The sequence below is a fragment of the Pan troglodytes genome, chromosome 9 (genome assembly GCF_028858775.2).
Source record: "Pan troglodytes isolate AG18354 chromosome 9, NHGRI_mPanTro3-v2.0_pri, whole genome shotgun sequence".
NCBI lineage: Eukaryota > Metazoa > Chordata > Mammalia > Primates > Hominidae > Pan > Pan troglodytes.
The window spans coordinates 51,754,798-51,770,792 of record NC_072407.2 but is presented as its reverse complement, the minus strand read 5'-3'; the positions used below and the strand labels follow the sequence as shown (position 1 = coordinate 51,770,792).

The following is a 15,995-nucleotide window of genomic DNA, read 5'->3' as shown; positions in this document are numbered from 1 at the left end:
CAGTTTCAAGCAATTCTGCCTCAACCTCCCGAGTAGCTTGGATTACAGGCACAACGCCTGACTAATTTTTCTATTTTTTTTTTAGTAGAGACGAGGTTTCACCAGTTGGTCAAGCTGGTCTTGAACTCCTGACCTCAAGTGATCCACCTGCCTCAGACTCCCAAAGTGCTGGGATTACAGGCACAAGCCACCGCACCTTTCCTTTTTATTTACTTATTTTTGAGACAGGATCTGACTCTGTCACCGAGGCTAGAGTACAGTGGCACGACCATGGCTCACTGCAGATTTACTCTCCTGAGCTCAAGCAGTCCTGCCTCAGACTCCTTAGTAGCTGGGACTACAGGTGTGCACCACCATGTCAGGTTTTGTTTTTTTGTTTGTTTGTTTGTTTGTTTTTTGAGAGATGTGGTCTCACCATGTTTGCCAGACAGGTCTCAAACTCTGAGCTCAAGTGATGCTTCTGCCTCGGCCTCCCAAATTGCTTACATTATAGGTGTGAGCTACTGCATGTAGCCCAAAAAAAATACTTTAAAATAATATAATTGAGCTTGGCGCAGTGGCTCACACCTGTAATCCCAGCACTTTGAGAGTTCAAGGCAGGCGGATCACTTGAGGTTAGGAGTTCAAGACCAGCCTGGCCAACATGGTAAAACCCCGTCTATTAAAAATACTAAAATAACTGGGTGTAGTGGCACATGCTTGTAGTCCCAGCTACTTGGGGGTCTGAGGCAGGAGAATCGCTTGAATCTGGGAGGCAGAGGCTGCAATGAGCTGAGACCGCACCACTGCACTCCAGCCTGGGTGACAGAGTGAGACTCCATCTCAAAAAAAAATTTAATAATAATAATAAAATAATAATTTAATCAGGGCAGGAAGATGGCTTGAGTGCAGGAGTTCTGAACCAGCCTGGAAAACATAACAAGATCAACCCCATCTCTACAAAAGAAAAATTACCCAGGCAAGGTAGCACACACCTGTAGTCCCAGCTACTCAGGAGGCAGAGGCAAGAGGATAGCTTGAGCCCAGGAGTTCAAAATTATCATTGTGCCAGTGTGCTCCAGCCTGGACAGAGTGAGACCATCCAGAAATAATAGTAATAACTTAAATTTACAGTTACAGAAAGGAGGATAGGACAAGTGTTACCCCAATGGGAGAAGCAGATACTTTAATCACAAATTTCATTTCAGGAATAGTTCATTTTATTTTATTTTATTTTATTTTTATTTTTTATTTTTATTATTTTTTTTTTCTTTGAGACCTAGCCTAGCTCTGTCACCCAGGCTGGAGTGCAGTGGCGCAATCTCTGCTCACTGCAACCTCCACCCCCCGGGTTCAAGCGATTCTCCTGCCTCAGCCTCCCGAGTAGCTGGGAGTACAGGCGCCTGCCCCACGCCCGGCTAATTTTTGTAGTTTTAATAGAGACGGGGTTTCACCATATTGGCCAGGCTGATCTCGAACTCCTGACCATGTGATCCTCCCACCTTGGCCTCCCAAAGTGCTGGGATTACGGGCATGAGCCACCACGCCCAGCTATTTTATTTTTTTGAGACAGTCTCTCACACTGTCATCCGAGCTGGAGTACAGTGGCCTGATCTCAGTTCACTGCAACCTCTGCCTCCCAGGTTCAAGCGATTCTTCTGCCTCAGCCTCCCGAATAGCTGGGATTGCAGGCGCACGCCGCCATGCCGGTCTAATTTCTGTATTTTTAGCAGAGATGGGATTTCACTATGTTGGCCAGGCTGGTCTCAAACTCCTGACCTTGTGATCCGCCTGCCTTGGCCTCCCAAAGTGCTGGAATTACAGGCATGAGCCACTGTGCCCGGCCTAGGAATAGTTCACTTTAGTCTAAATCACCTTCATGGCATACTTACTAAATTTTCTTATCAGGCCCAGCATGGTGGCTCACGCCTGTAATCCCAGCACTTTCGGAGGCTGAGGTGGGCAGATCACCTGAGGTCAGGAGTTCAAGGTCAACTTGGCCAACCTGGTAAAACCCTGTCTCTACTAAAAATACAAAAATTGGGCCTGGTGCCAAGGTGGGCAGATCACCTGAGGTCAGGAGTTCGAGACCAGCCTGGCCAACGTGGTGAAACCCTGTGTCTACTAAAAGTACAAAAAAAATTAGCCAGGCTTGGTGGCTCTCGCCTATAATCCCAGCTGCTCAGGAGGCTGAGGCAGGGAAATTGCTTGAACCCGGGAGGCAGACGTTGCAGTGGGCCGACATCACACTTTGCACTCCAGCCTGGGCAAGAAGAGCGAGAGTTCATCTCAAAAACAGAAACAAAAATGAGCTGGGTGTGGTGGTGCATCCCTGTAATCCCAGCTATTTGGGAGGCTAAGGCTGTGAGGCTGGGAATCGCTGGAACCTGGGAGGCAGAGGTTGCAGTGACTTGAGATCACGCAATTGCACTCCTGGGCAACAGAGTGAGACTCTCTCAAAAAAAAAAAAAAAAAAATTTCTCATCATACAGAAGAAGGTAAAGATTTATCCAGTCATGTTATGAGCTGACAAAATACTGATCTTAAGTCTATCTCTGTTTACTACTAGTCTGCCTTTTGACATCCTGAGAATAGCAGGGAGGATATATTTGAATCCTACCTAGAACTAGGCTCTCATTCAGTCAGTGTCTGTCTAAAGTAATAATGTAATGGTATAAATATATACTCACCTGTTGGGAGTAAGTGGTTTTGGCCGGGCACGGTGGCTCACACCTGTAATCCCAGCACTTTGGGAGGCTGAGGTGGGCAAATCACAAGGTCAGTAGTTTGAGACCAGCCTGGCCAACGTGGTGAAAGGCCTCTACTAAAAATACAAAAAATTAGCTGGGCGTGGTGGCAGGCGCCTGTAATCCCAGCTACTCGGAAGGCTGAGACAGGAGAATAGCTTGAACCTGGGAGGCAGAGGTTGCAGTGAGCCAAGATTGTGCCACTGCACTCCAGCCTGGGTGACAGTGCGAGACTCCATCTCAAAAAAAAAAAGTGGTTTTTACCTTGAGTATTCAGCTACTGAAAACAGTTAATATGAATGTATGTGCAATTGAATGTATGTGCAGGTGAGATTTATTTCAGAATTAAATGAGACTAAATTATTTTGTTCTTTATAGGAAGTAAATGAAGGAATTCAGGCTCTCTCAAATAGTGAGGAGGAGAAGAAAGGGGTGGCAGCATCGCTGCTTGCTCCTTTATTGCCTGAGGGAATAAAAGAAGAAGAAGAGAGATGGAGAAGAAAAGTAATTTGTAAAGAGGAGCCAGTTTCAGAAGTAAAAGAAACAAGTACAACAGTAGAAGAAGCAACAACAATAGTAAAGCCACAGGAAATTATGTTGGACAATATAGAAGACCCTTCTCAGGAGGATCTTTGCAGTGTTGTCCAATCTGGAGAAAGTGAGGAGGAAGAGGAACAAGATACCCTTGAACTGGAGCTAGTTTTGGAAAGGAAAAAAGTAAGCTTTTGAAAGTTACTTGTAGAATGTTTTTTCCTCAGTACTACTCTACAGGGATCATTGTGCTTGACTTACAACCATTATTGGGATTTTGTTTTTCTTATCCCATCATCTAGGTATGTTGAAGCTTACGCAGCAAAAACTTTAAACTACAGAGTTGTAGGTTTTTTGGTCCTTGATGATACTTTTGGTAGTTATCGGGGGAACTCGCCCCCAATATTTCAACCTAGGTTCTTTCTATTTTCCATAAGTATCGGCCAGCTGAGAAATAGAAAGAGTATAATGAGAGGAATTTTACAGCTGGGCCACCGGGGGTGACATCACATATCGGTAGGACTATGATGCCCACCCGAGCCTCAAACCAGCAAGTTTTTTATTAAGGGTTTCAAAAGGGGAGGAGGTGTAAGAACAGGGAGTAGATCATGTGCTTCAAAGGGCAAAAAGGTACTGATAAGGGTCTATGTTCAGCGGTGCACATGTTGTCTTGATAAACATCTTAAACAACAGAAAACAGGGTTCAAGAGCAGAGAATCAGTCTGACCACAGACTTACCAGGGCCGGGTTTTTCCCCACCCTAATAAGCCTGAGGGTACTTCAGGAGACCAGGGCGTATCTCAGTCCTTATCTCAACCGCATAGGACAGACATTCCCAGAGCGGCAGTTTATAGACCTACCCCCAGGAATGCATTCCTTCCCCAGGATATTAATATTAATATTCCTTGCTAGGAAAAGAATTTAGCGATATCTTCCCTACTTGCATGTCCATTTATGGGCTCTATGCAAGAAGAAAAATATGGCTCTTTTTGCCCGACCCTCCAGGCAGTGAGACCTTATGGTTTTCTTCCCTTGTTCCCTAAAAATCACTGTTACTCTGTTCTTTTTCAAGGTGCACTGATTTCATACTGTTCAAACACACGTTTTACAATCAATTTGTACAGTTAACACAATTATCACAGTGGTCCTGAGGTGATGTACATCCTCAGCTTACTAAGATAACAGGATTAAGAGATTAAAGTAAGAAAGGCATAAGAAATTGTAAAAGTGTTATTTGGGAATTGATAAATGTCCATATTAAAATGAAATCTTCACAATTTATGTTCCTCTGCCACGGCTCCAGCTGGTCCCTCCATTCAGGATCCTTGACTTCCCACAACAGGTAGTTGATAATCAATAAAGAGACTTGACATTACTCAGACTTATACAAATGGGTACCAGAAAAAAAACAGAAAGAATGAATAAGACCTACTATTTGATAGCACAGTAGGGTGACTGTAGTCAATAATAACTGTATATTATAAAATAACTTTAAAGAATGAAGTTGGATTATTTGTAACTCAAAGGATAAATGCTTGAGGGGATGGTTATCCCATTCTCCATGATGTGCTTATTTCACATTGCATACCTGTGTCAAAACATCTCATGTATCCCATAAATATATACACTTACTATGTACTCACAAAAAAATTGGCAAAATTAAAAAATAAAAATAGAGTGAGTAGGCCGAGTGCAGTGGCTCATGCCTGTAATCCCAGGACTTTGGGAGGCTGAGCAGGAGATCACTTGAGCCCAGAAGTTGAGACCAATGTGAGCAACATACCCAGATATCATCTCTTACTAGAAAAAAAAAGTATGATGACATGTGCCTATAGTTCCAGCTACTTGGAAGGGTGAGGTGGGAGGATTGCTTGAGCTCAGAAGGTTGTAGCTACAGCGAGCCATGATCATGCCACTGCACTCCAACCTGGGCAACAGAGGGAGAGCCTGTCTCCAAAAAAAAAAAAGTGCTTTCTGTTCTAAAAGGATTTAAATTTCAACAACATAGTCTTGTTTATTATTCTGATTATACATATTAATAAGCAGTTAATGACACTAACTTAATTGTCATGTTCTTTGTAGGCAGAGTTGCGAGCCTTGGAGGAAGGAGATGGTAGTGTGTCAGGGTCTAGTCCACGTTCTGATATCAGCCAGCCAGCATCTCAAGATGGAATGCGTAGGCTTATGTCTAAAAGAGGAAAATGGAAGATGTTTGTTCGAGCTACCAGTCCAGAATCTACCAGTAGGAGTTCTAGTAAAACTGGACGAGATACTCCAGAAAATGGAGAAACTGGTAATTTGTGCTTCACATTAAACTTCAGAGTTGAAAGATATAGAGGGGAAGGAAACTCTTGTCTTTTTTTGTTTCCTCTTCAACAAAACAGGAGATTGTACTTTTACTCTTTGGGAGAAGTGCTGGGAAGGAAGCTTCCATCCACCTCTCTACCTTTTCCAGATCTTTTTCTGGTAGAGGAGTAAGAGCCTGAGAGGCTGACACCCACTGGATGGTGGTGTATTCAGAGTCCAGTCCCATTTCTTCTCTCTGTCTACGTTGCCCAGCCTCTGTGTGGGTGGGTAGAGAGTTTGATTGTGTCATGAGGACCCAAGTTGTCTTCATTCAGGTAATAAGGACCTTATCATTCATTCATGGTAAGGTCGAAGAGCTCCTGCTGCATTTTTTAATCTATTTTCAGAGATCCCTGGATGAAGCTCATATTTTAATCTCCATTTGGCCCTAATTATTTTTTTTTCTTTTCCTTTTTGAGACGGAGGTCTCACTCTGTCGCCCAGGCTGGAGTACAAAGGCATGATCTTGGCTCACTGCAACCTCCGCCTCCCAGATTCAAGAAATTCTCTTACCTCAGCTTCCCGAGTAACTGGGATTATAGGTGCCTGCCACCGCGCCTGGCTATTTTTTGTATTTTTAGTAGAGACGGAGTTTCGCCATGTTGGCCAGGCTGATCTCGAACTCCTGATCTCAGTTGATCCGCCCGCCTCCCAAAGTGCTGGGATTACAGGCGTGAGCCACTGCTTTCAGCTGTGGCCCTAATTCTGTAGTGGAAAGTTAGCAGTAAGATAAGGACCCCAAACCTTAGTTGAGTACACCTAGAAGAAAATACTTTTATGGATCGTGGTTCAAAAACAGCCCAGTGCTGCTTCACAGGAAACTGAGGCAGAAGGATCCCTGGACCCTAGGAGTTCCAGGCTAGCTGGGCAACATAGCAAGACCCTTGTTTCTTGATAAAAGAAAAAAAAAGAAACAAAGAACCAAACCAAAAAAAAAACAACAATACAGGTGATAAATAAAGAAAGACATCCTTGTTTGAATTTTTTCTTTTCTTTTTATTTATATTTTTTGAGACGGAGTTTCACTCTTGTTGCCCAGGCTGGAGTGCAATGGTGCAGTCTTGGCTCACTGCAACCTGTGCCTCCTGGGTTCAAGTGATTCTGCTGCCTCAGCCTCCTGAGTAGCTGGGATTACAGGCGCCCGCCACCACGCCCAGCTAATTTTTTGTATTTTTCAGTAGAGATGGGGTTTCGCCATATTGGCAAGGCTGGTCTCGAACTCCTGACCTCAGGTGACCTGCCCACCTTGGCCTTGCAAGGTGCTGGGATTACAGGCATGAGCCAGCACCCCTAGCCTGAATTTTTTCTTTTCAGTTGGCAGTTCGGAATAACATAAAGGAAAATTCTGTAAATCCTCTTTATCTTTTCATTATTCTCATTCCCTACCCCGTGGTCCTTTTTTTTTTTTTTTTTTTTTTTTTGAGACGGAGTCTTGCTCTGTCCCCCAGCCTGGAGTGCAGTGGTACGATCTCTGCTCACTGGAACCTCCACCTCCCAGGGTCAAGCAATTCTCTGCCTCAGCCTCCCGAGTAGCTGGGATTACAGGCGCCTGCTACCATGCCCAGCTAGTTTTTGTGTTGTTAGTGGAAATGGGATTTCACCATGTTGGCCAGGCTGGTCTCAAACTTCTGACCTTAGGTGATCTGCCCACCTTGGCCTCCTAAAGCAGTGGGAGTACAGGCATGTAATCCCAGCTGTGCCCAGCTATTTTCTCTGTCCTTTATAAACATATATCCTTCCAGACCATGTTCTTTATATATGTTTTCAGTTAGGTATGTATGAGTGTGTTTATGTGTATATATGTAAATTTTACCATATATGAGAGCATATAGATTATTAGGCAACATAACAGTTTTCACTTAACAACGTGCCTTAAAAATTATTGGTCATTGGTTAAAACTGAGTGGTGTAGATGTGCGTATTTAACTCTGCCCACTGTTGATGGACATTTAAATTGTGTCCATGTTTCACTAAAAAAAAATTGCTGCATTTGTGCTATGAAAAAAAACCCTATAGAGCACTCAAATGTCCATTAGAGGTATCATAGATAAATTGTGGTGCATTCTTTATTTTTTTATTTTTTTTGAGACGGAATCTTACTCTGTCACCCAGGCTGGAGTGCAGTGGATGATCTTAGCTCACTGCAACCTCCACCCTCCGAGTTCAAGCGATTCCCTGGCCTCAGCCTCCCGAGTAGCTGGGATTACAGGCGCCTGCCACTGCGCCTGACTAATTTTTGTATTTTTAGTAGAGATGGGGTTTCACCATCTTGGCCAGGCTGTTCTTGAACTCCTGACCTTGTGATCCACCCGCCTCAGCCTCCCAAAGTGCTGGGATTACAGGCGTGAGCTACTGCGACCAGCCCTGTGGTATATTCTTAGAAAGGAATACTAAGCAGCAGTGACAAAGTGAACATACCATAGTTATGTGCATCAATGTGGCTTAATGATAGAAACAATAATATTTACTTTCGGAGGGCAAAGCGGAAAGATCATTTGAGGCCAGGAGTCAAGACCAGCCAGGACAGTATAGCAAGACACTGTCTCTAAAATGTTTTTTAAAAATTAGCCAGTGTGGTGGCACACGGATATAATCCCAGCTACTCAGGATGTTGAGGGAGGGAGATAGCTTGAGCCCAGGAGTTCGAGGCTGCAGTGAGCTATGATTACACCACTACAGTCCATCCTGAGTGACAGAACAAGACCCTGCCTCAAAAGAAAAAGAAAAACAGACTGGCGTGCGGTGGCTCACGCCTGTAATCCCAGCACTTTGGGAGGCCATAGTGGGTGGATCACCTGAGGTCAGGAGTTCAAGACCAGCCTGGCCAACATGGTGAGACCCTGTCTCTACCAAAACTGCAAAATAGGCTGGGCGTGGCGGCTACTTGGGAGACTGAGGTAGGAGAATCTCTTGAACTGGGGAGGTGGAGGTTGTGGTCAGCTGAGATGGCGCCACTGCACTCCAGCCTGGGCAATAGAATGAGACTCCATCACAAAAAAAAAAAAAAATGTGGCTGGGTGCAGTGGGTCATGCCTGTAATCCCAGCACTTTGGGAGGCCGTGGCAGGCGGATCACGAGGTCAGGAGATCGAGACCATCCTGGCCAACATGGTGAAACCCCGTCTCTACTAAAAATACAAAATTATCTGCACCTGGTGGTGCTCGCCTGTAATCCCAGCTACTTGGGAGACTGAGGCAGGAAATCACCTGAACCCAGGAGGCGGAAGTTGGAGTGAGCCGAGTTTGTGCCACTGCACTTCAGCCTAAGCGACAGAGTGAGACTGTCTCGGGAAAAAAAAAAAACAAATACATATGTATGTTGTGCTTAAAGATCTGTCCATGAGGAAGCTAAAGGAACATAATGACTGACACCATGAGGGTAGAGGTCATATCTGGTGTGGCTGTGATGGCAGAGAAGCCTGGGAAGACTCAATATTAACACGTTAATATTTTGATATTTTAATAAGCCATGTTATATTTACTTTTTTTTTTGAGACGGGGTCTCACTCTGTCACCCAGGCTGGACCGCAGTGTCACGATCGTGGCTCACTGCAACTTCCACCTCCCGGGTACAAGCAGTTCTCCTATCTCAGCCTCCCGAGTAGCTGGGATTACAGGCGCGCGCCACCGTGCCCAGCTAATTTTTGTATTTTTAGTACAGACAGGGTTTTATCATGTTGGCCAGGCTAATCTCGAACTCCTGACCTCAGGTGATCCGCCCGTCTCTGCCTCCCAAAGTGCTTGGATTACAGGCGTGAGACACTGCGCCTGACCAATTTACTTGAATTTTTGTTTCTTTTAAGAGAGAGGATGTTGGCCTGGCTCACGCCTATAATCCAAGCACTTTGGGAGACCGAGACGGACGGATCACCCGAGGTTGAGAGTTCGAGACCAGCCTGACCAACGTGGAGAAACCCTGTCTCTACTAAACAAACAAACAAACAAACAAACAAAAATACATAAAACTAGCCGGGCGTGGTGGCGCATGCCTGTAATCCCAGCTACTCGGGAGGCTGAGGCAGGAGAATCGCTTGAACCTGGGAGGTGGAGGTTGTGGTGAGCCAAGATCGCACCATTGCACTCCAGGCTGGGCAACAAGAGCAAAACTCCCATCTCAAAAGAAAAAGGAGACAGATTTTACTCTGTCATCCAGGCCGAATGTAGTTGACATAATCATAATGCAGCTTTGAATTCATGGGCTCAATTGATGCTCCTGCCTCGCTCTCCCAAAGTGCTGGAATTATAGGCTTGTGCCACCTCACTGAGCTAATTTTATTCTTTATATTATATGCATTTGTTAACCTGTTTCACAATAAATCATACTGTGCTAACATCCTGATGAATATATTTTATGTACATTCTAGTTTCACAGCAGTAAAGATTCCTAGTGGTATATTGCTAGGTCAAAGGGGTGTGTGCATTCTAATTTAATAGAGCCTGTGTACTTGCCCTCTAAAACATTCTAGTCTTTAACTCTAGCCATCCTTAAAATTGTTAAATTCTTGGACCTGCCACCAGATGGAAGACTTTTAATATATAATGGCATTAAAAATTAATAAATGGGATTAGTGGGAAGATTTTGTTTCAGACAATTTGATAATAAAGAGGGAATATTAACGATCAGGTAAAAGGGGAGCCAGGCTATTATATTATAAGGTTAAGGACTTAATAAAAAGTTTTAGGCCGGATGCAATGGCTCAGCTTTAATCCCAGCATTCTGGGAGGCTGAGGCATGGGGATTACTTGAGTTCAGGAGTTCGAGACCAAACTGGGCAACATAGTGAGACTTTGTCTCTACTAAAAAACAAAAAATGAGGCTGGAGGAGGTCAAGACTGCAATAAGCTGTGATCATACCACTATACTCCCACCTGGGCAACAGAGTAAGACCGTGCCTCAAAAAAAAAAAGCCAGGCGCCATGCCTCACATCTGTAATCCCAGCAGTTTGGGAGGCTGAGGTGGACAAATCACTTGAGGCCAGGAGTTTGAAACCAGCCAGGCCAACATGGCAAAACCCTGTCTCTACTGAAAAAAAAAAAAAAAAAAAAAAAATTAGCTGGGCATGGTGGCAAACGCCTGAAGCCCCAGCTACTTGGAAGGCTGAGGCGGGAGAATTGCTTGAACCCAGGAGGTTGAGGTTGCAATGAGCCGCGATAGCTCCGCTGTTCTCCAGCCTGGGCGACAAAGATTCCATCTCAAAAAAAAAAAAGTTTAAAATATTAAAAGCTATTTAAAGTCACATTTTTACTTTTAATCCTGAAGATGAAGGATTACCCAAAGTCACGGTTTTCACATTTGAGGTATTTTGGGCTTTTTAAAAAATTATGATTATTTTTTAGACGGAGTTTTGCTCTTGTTGCCCAGACTGGACTGCAATGGTGCAATCTCGGCTCACTGCAACCTCCACCTCCCAGGTTCGAGCGATTCTCCTGCCTCGGCCCCCTGAGTAGCTGGGATTACAGGCGCCCAGCACCACACCCAGCTAATTTTTTGTATTTTTAGTAGAGGCAGGGTTTCACTGTGTTGGCCAGGCTGGTCTTGAACTGACCTCAGGTGATCCACCTGCCTCGGCCTCCCAAAGTGCTGGGATTACAGGCGTGAGGCACCATGCCCGGCCATTTTTGGCTTTTTAACTGGCGGTCATTCAGACTGTGTGAATTAGTTTGAGTATGCAGGTGTTGGAAAGCAAAGATAAAAGAGTTCATATTGTGTGCTCCGTTTAAGTTGGTAGACCTCTTCTCTTTTGGAGATTCCCATTACCAATAGCACCAACTAAGTAGGTGGATTCAATATAGAGATGTCTGTAGGTTTTCACCAGTTCAGGAAGGAAGTTACCAGATGGTTTGAAAATAATGATGCATGCCGGGCGTGGTGGCTAACGCCTGTAATGCCAGCACTTTGAGAGGCCTAGCCGGGCGGATCACCAGTCAGGAGTTCGAGACTAGCCTGATTAACATGGTGAAACCCCCATCTCTACTAAAGATACAAAAGTAGCCAGGCTTGGTGGCACATGCCTGTAATCCCAGTTACTTGGGAGGCTGAGGCAGGAGAATCACTTGAACCTGGGAGGTAAAGGTTGCAGTGAGCTAAGATCACGCCACTGTACTCCAGCCTGGGCAACAAGAGCGAAACTCCATCTCAAAAAAAAAAAAAAAAATTGTGATGCAGCCTGGGTGCAGTGGCTTAAACCTATAATCCCAGCACATTGGGAGGCTGAGGCAGGCAGATTGCTTGAGTCCAGGAGTTTGAGACCAGCCTGGGCAACATGGTGAAACCCCATCTCTACTAAAAATACAAAAACTAGCCGAACATGGTGGCACCTGCCTGTAGTCCCAGCTACTTGGGAGGCTGAGGTGGGAGGATCCGTTGAGCCTAGGAGGTCGAGGCTGCAGTGAGCCGAGATCATGCCACTGCACTCCAGCCTGGGCGACAGAATGAGACCCTGTCTCTAAAAAATAATAATGCTAATAATGTTGCTCTTTTGAGCACCTTCCCCTGCAACTTGTTAAAGAATTCTTACATACTCAGGTTTGCTGTCTAGCTATTATAAGTAATTGAAGCAGTGGTATTCTGGAAGAGAAGATTAGAAAAGATGTTAAGGAGAAGGGGAAAGCAGAAACTTCAGGGTAATTTGATAGGCTAAAGTAAATTTTACTTATAGATGTATTTTAAGAAAGTTGATTATAAAGGATTTTTATTTTATTTATTTATTTTTTGAGATGGAGTCTCACTCTGTCACCCAGGCTGGAGTACAGTGGCGCAATCTCGGCTCACTGCAACCTCTGCCTCTCGGGTTCAAGCATATCTCCTGCCTCAGTTGGGTCTACAGGCACATGCCACCATGCGTGGCTAATTTTTTGTATTTTTAGTAGAGACAGGGTTCTACTGTGTTAGCCAAGGTGGTCTCGATCTCCTGACCTCGTGATCTGCTCACCTCCAAATGCCAAAGTGGTGGGATTACAGGCGTGAGCCACTGTGCCCGGCCCTGAATTGTTTTTGGGTTATATAGACAGTAGGCTGACATGTTTGAAGAGTTTTAACAAGTAAGTAAAACAGGCAAGAGAGAAAGAACTAATAATCTTTTGCAGATATCTGCTATGGGGGAAAATGTATATAGTGTTCTATAAGTATTGGTACTTTGGTTTAATTTTACATGTTTTTTTTACAGCAATTGGTGCTGAAAATTCAGAAAAAATAGATGAGAATTCAGATAAAGAGATGGAAGTAGAAGAATCTCCAGAGAAAATAAAAGTACAGACAACACCAAAAGTAGAAGAAGAACAGGATTTGAAAGTATGTATATTACTTAATGCAACTTGACAAATTTTTATTATTATTATCATTATTTTGAGACGGAGTCTTGCTCTGTCACCCAGGCTGGAGTGCAGTGGCACGATCTCAGCTCACTGCAACCTCTGCCTGCCTCCTGGGTTCAAGCCATTCTCCTGCTTCAGCCTCCCCAGTAGCTGGGATTACAGGCACGCACCTCCACTCCCAGCTAATTTTTGTATTTTTAGTAGAAACGGGGTTTCACCATGTTGGCCAGGCTGGTCTCGAACTCCTGGCCTCATGATTCCCCCACCTTGGCCTCCCAAAGTGCTGGGATTACAGGCGTCAGCCACTGCGCCCGGCCCGCCAAATTTTTTTTTTTTTTTCTTTTTTTACCCCAAGAGGGAGTGTTGCTCTGCCATCCAGGCTGGAGTGCCGTGGCCCGATCTTGGCTCACTGCAACCTCTGCCTCCCAGGTTCAAGCACTTCTCCTGCCTCAGCCTCCCAAGTAGCTGAGATTACAGGCACCCACCACTACGCCTGGCAAGTTTTTTTTCTGTGAGTCGGAGTCTCGCTCTGTTGCCCAGGCTGGAGTGCAGTGGCATGATCTCGGCTCACTGCAAGCTCCGCCTCCTGGGTTCACACCATTCTCCTGCCTCAGCCTCCCGAGTAGCTGGGACTACAGGTGCCTGCCACCACGCCTGGCTAATTTTTTGTATTTTTAGTAGAGATGGGGTTTCACCGTGTTAACCAGGATGGTCTCGATCTCCTGACCTCGTGATACACCTGCCTCGACCTCCCAAAGTGCTGGGATTACAGGCATGAGCCACCGCACCGGGCCCCAATTTTTTTTAATGCCATTTATTAAACTGCTTTCTGTTAACAAGTAGTAAAAATAATCTTTACTGTTTCCAACCTAAATTGTTTACTTGGTTAGGTGAAAAGATCATATTTAAGTCTGAAGTAATTAAGGCTGACTTGATACTGAGAAATTATCTAAAATTCTAACTGCTCAATTGCTTTCTTCAAATTAAGCCTCTGTTTGACAAGCAGTAGCTTATAGGCTTCTCTAGTTTGGGAGAAAAGTCACAGATTTAATTCCTGTGTGAAATACTTGTCTTTACACAAAGGCAAATTTAGTTTGAATTGCATTTCTAACCTAATCTCATGGGAGAGTTAGACCAAATAAGTATTAGCTATTTAAGGGTGGTCTGTTGGAAAAACCACTTAACGTATTCTTTTGACTTGAAAGAGTATCCAGTTACTAGTTAGGGAACAACCAAGTAGAAGGGACTGGAATAATTAATTTTGTTTCAGGCTTCAGCAGGTGGCTAATATAAGCAATTAATGGATAAATGGCAATTTGACAATATTGGTATTTGTATCATTCAGGATCTATTTTTTCCAGCTTTGTTGAGCTGTAGTTGACTATACATATATCTTGCATGTACTGTGTCATAATTTGTTATATGTGTATATTATGATATGATTATCACAAACCAGGTAAAGTAACTTACATATCACCTTACCTTGGAGAGTTGTCTTGTGTTTGTATGTGGGGATGATACATCAGATCTATACTCTTAACAAATTTCAGGTATTGTTAACTGTAGTCACGATGCTGTGCTTTAGATTTCCTTTTTTTGGGGGGGGGGGGCGGGGTTGGGGTGATGGAGTCTTGCTCTGTCACCAGGCTGGATTGCAGTGGCACAATCTTGGCTCACTGCAACCTCCACCTCCCAGGTTCAAGCAATTCTTCTGCCTCAGCCTCCCGAGTAGCTGGGACTACAGGTGTGCACCACCATCCTCACCTAATTTTTGTATTTTTAGTAGAGGTGGGGTTTCACGATGTTGGCGAGGATGGTCTCTATCTATTGACCTTGTGATCCACCTGCCTCAGCCTCCCAAAGTGCTGGGATTACAGGTGTGAGCCACCACACCCAGCCCCAAAATTTATTTTATAACTGACAGTTTGTATTCTTTGACCAACATCTCCCCATATCCCCCTGTCTCCAGCCCCTAGCAACCACCATTCTAATTCTACTCTTTGAATTTAGCTTTTCAATATTGGGATCCATTTGCAACTATTGAATTCCATGTTGTATTAGAATGCATTATGATGGGCTGGGCACAGTGGCTCACATCTGTAATCTCAGCACTTTGGGAGACTAAGGCAGGAGGCTGACTTGAGACCAGGAGTTCAGGAGCATCCTGGGCAATAGCAAGACCTTTGTCTGAAACAAAATAATTGCTTTGAATAATTTTTAAAATGCATTGTGATTATGTAGATATGCATTTGATTCCTGTCATCATTTGTCACTTTGTTATGTGTATTATGTTACTATAAATTAGAATTTTATATTCTGGATAACTAAATACAGCTGTTTGGGGAAGGCTGTTTATAGGCAGACCCATATTTCTAATATCTGTAAGAATAAATGAAGGATTGTACATAATACAGAAAATGTTACGGATTCTAGTTTTACTTTTTTTCTTTTTTGCATTGTAGTTTCAGATTGGAGAACTGGCAAATACCCTGACAAGTAAATTTGAGTTTCTAGGCATTAATAGACAATCCATCTCCAACTTTCATGTGCTGCTCTTACAGACTGAGGTAAGTCTTTTTTTTTTTTTTGGCATAAACAGTTAAGTGTTTGAATGAAATGCTGATTGTGTTAACGATTCTGTCTTGCTTACATTTTAAGCCTAAATTTAAATTTTTAACCTTGAAGAATATTTGAGCCGACAATCCAGGAAATAAAACTGTGTTAACCAAAGCACAGTAAATAGACTTTTTTCTCACAAATTAAAATTATATTCTCATGGTCAGATGAGGCCATGTAATGTTGAAGGTACTTTGTAAGTGTTAAAGCATTATAAGTCTGTTTAAAGAGAAAAGTTGAGTCCTATTTGTAACCTGCATACTTTACAAAATGGCAGGGCAGGATTAGGTAAGGAGCTCCTGTAGGAAGCTGACTAATTTTCTTAAGAACTGAACCCTTGGCCAGGCACGGTGGCTCACACCTGTAATCCCAGCACTTTGGGAGGCCGAGGCAGGTAGATCACCAAGGTCAGGAGTTCGAGACCAGCCTGACCAACATGGTGAAACTCCATCTCTACTAAAA

General features: G+C 43.9%; 1 protein-coding gene across 7 annotated transcripts in view; it reads left to right on the top strand.

Annotated features, from left to right (window-relative positions):
• The window catches only part of FNBP4 (formin binding protein 4), a 51,275-nt gene that overhangs the window by 18,322 nt on the left and 16,958 nt on the right, over positions 1–15,995 (top strand). For all 7 annotated transcript variants that reach the window (XR_010147210.1, XR_010147211.1, XR_010147209.1 and 4 more), the window contains 4 exons: positions 3,105–3,443; positions 5,340–5,550; positions 12,770–12,894; positions 15,380–15,484. Coding sequence is in view for 4 of the 7 variants with exons in the window: in XM_016920864.3 (XP_016776353.3) it covers positions 3,105–3,443; positions 5,340–5,550; positions 12,770–12,894; positions 15,380–15,484 (780 nt within the window). In the remaining 3 variants the exon portion in view is untranslated. The remainder of the gene's footprint in view (positions 1–3,104; positions 3,444–5,339; positions 5,551–12,769; positions 12,895–15,379; positions 15,485–15,995) is intronic.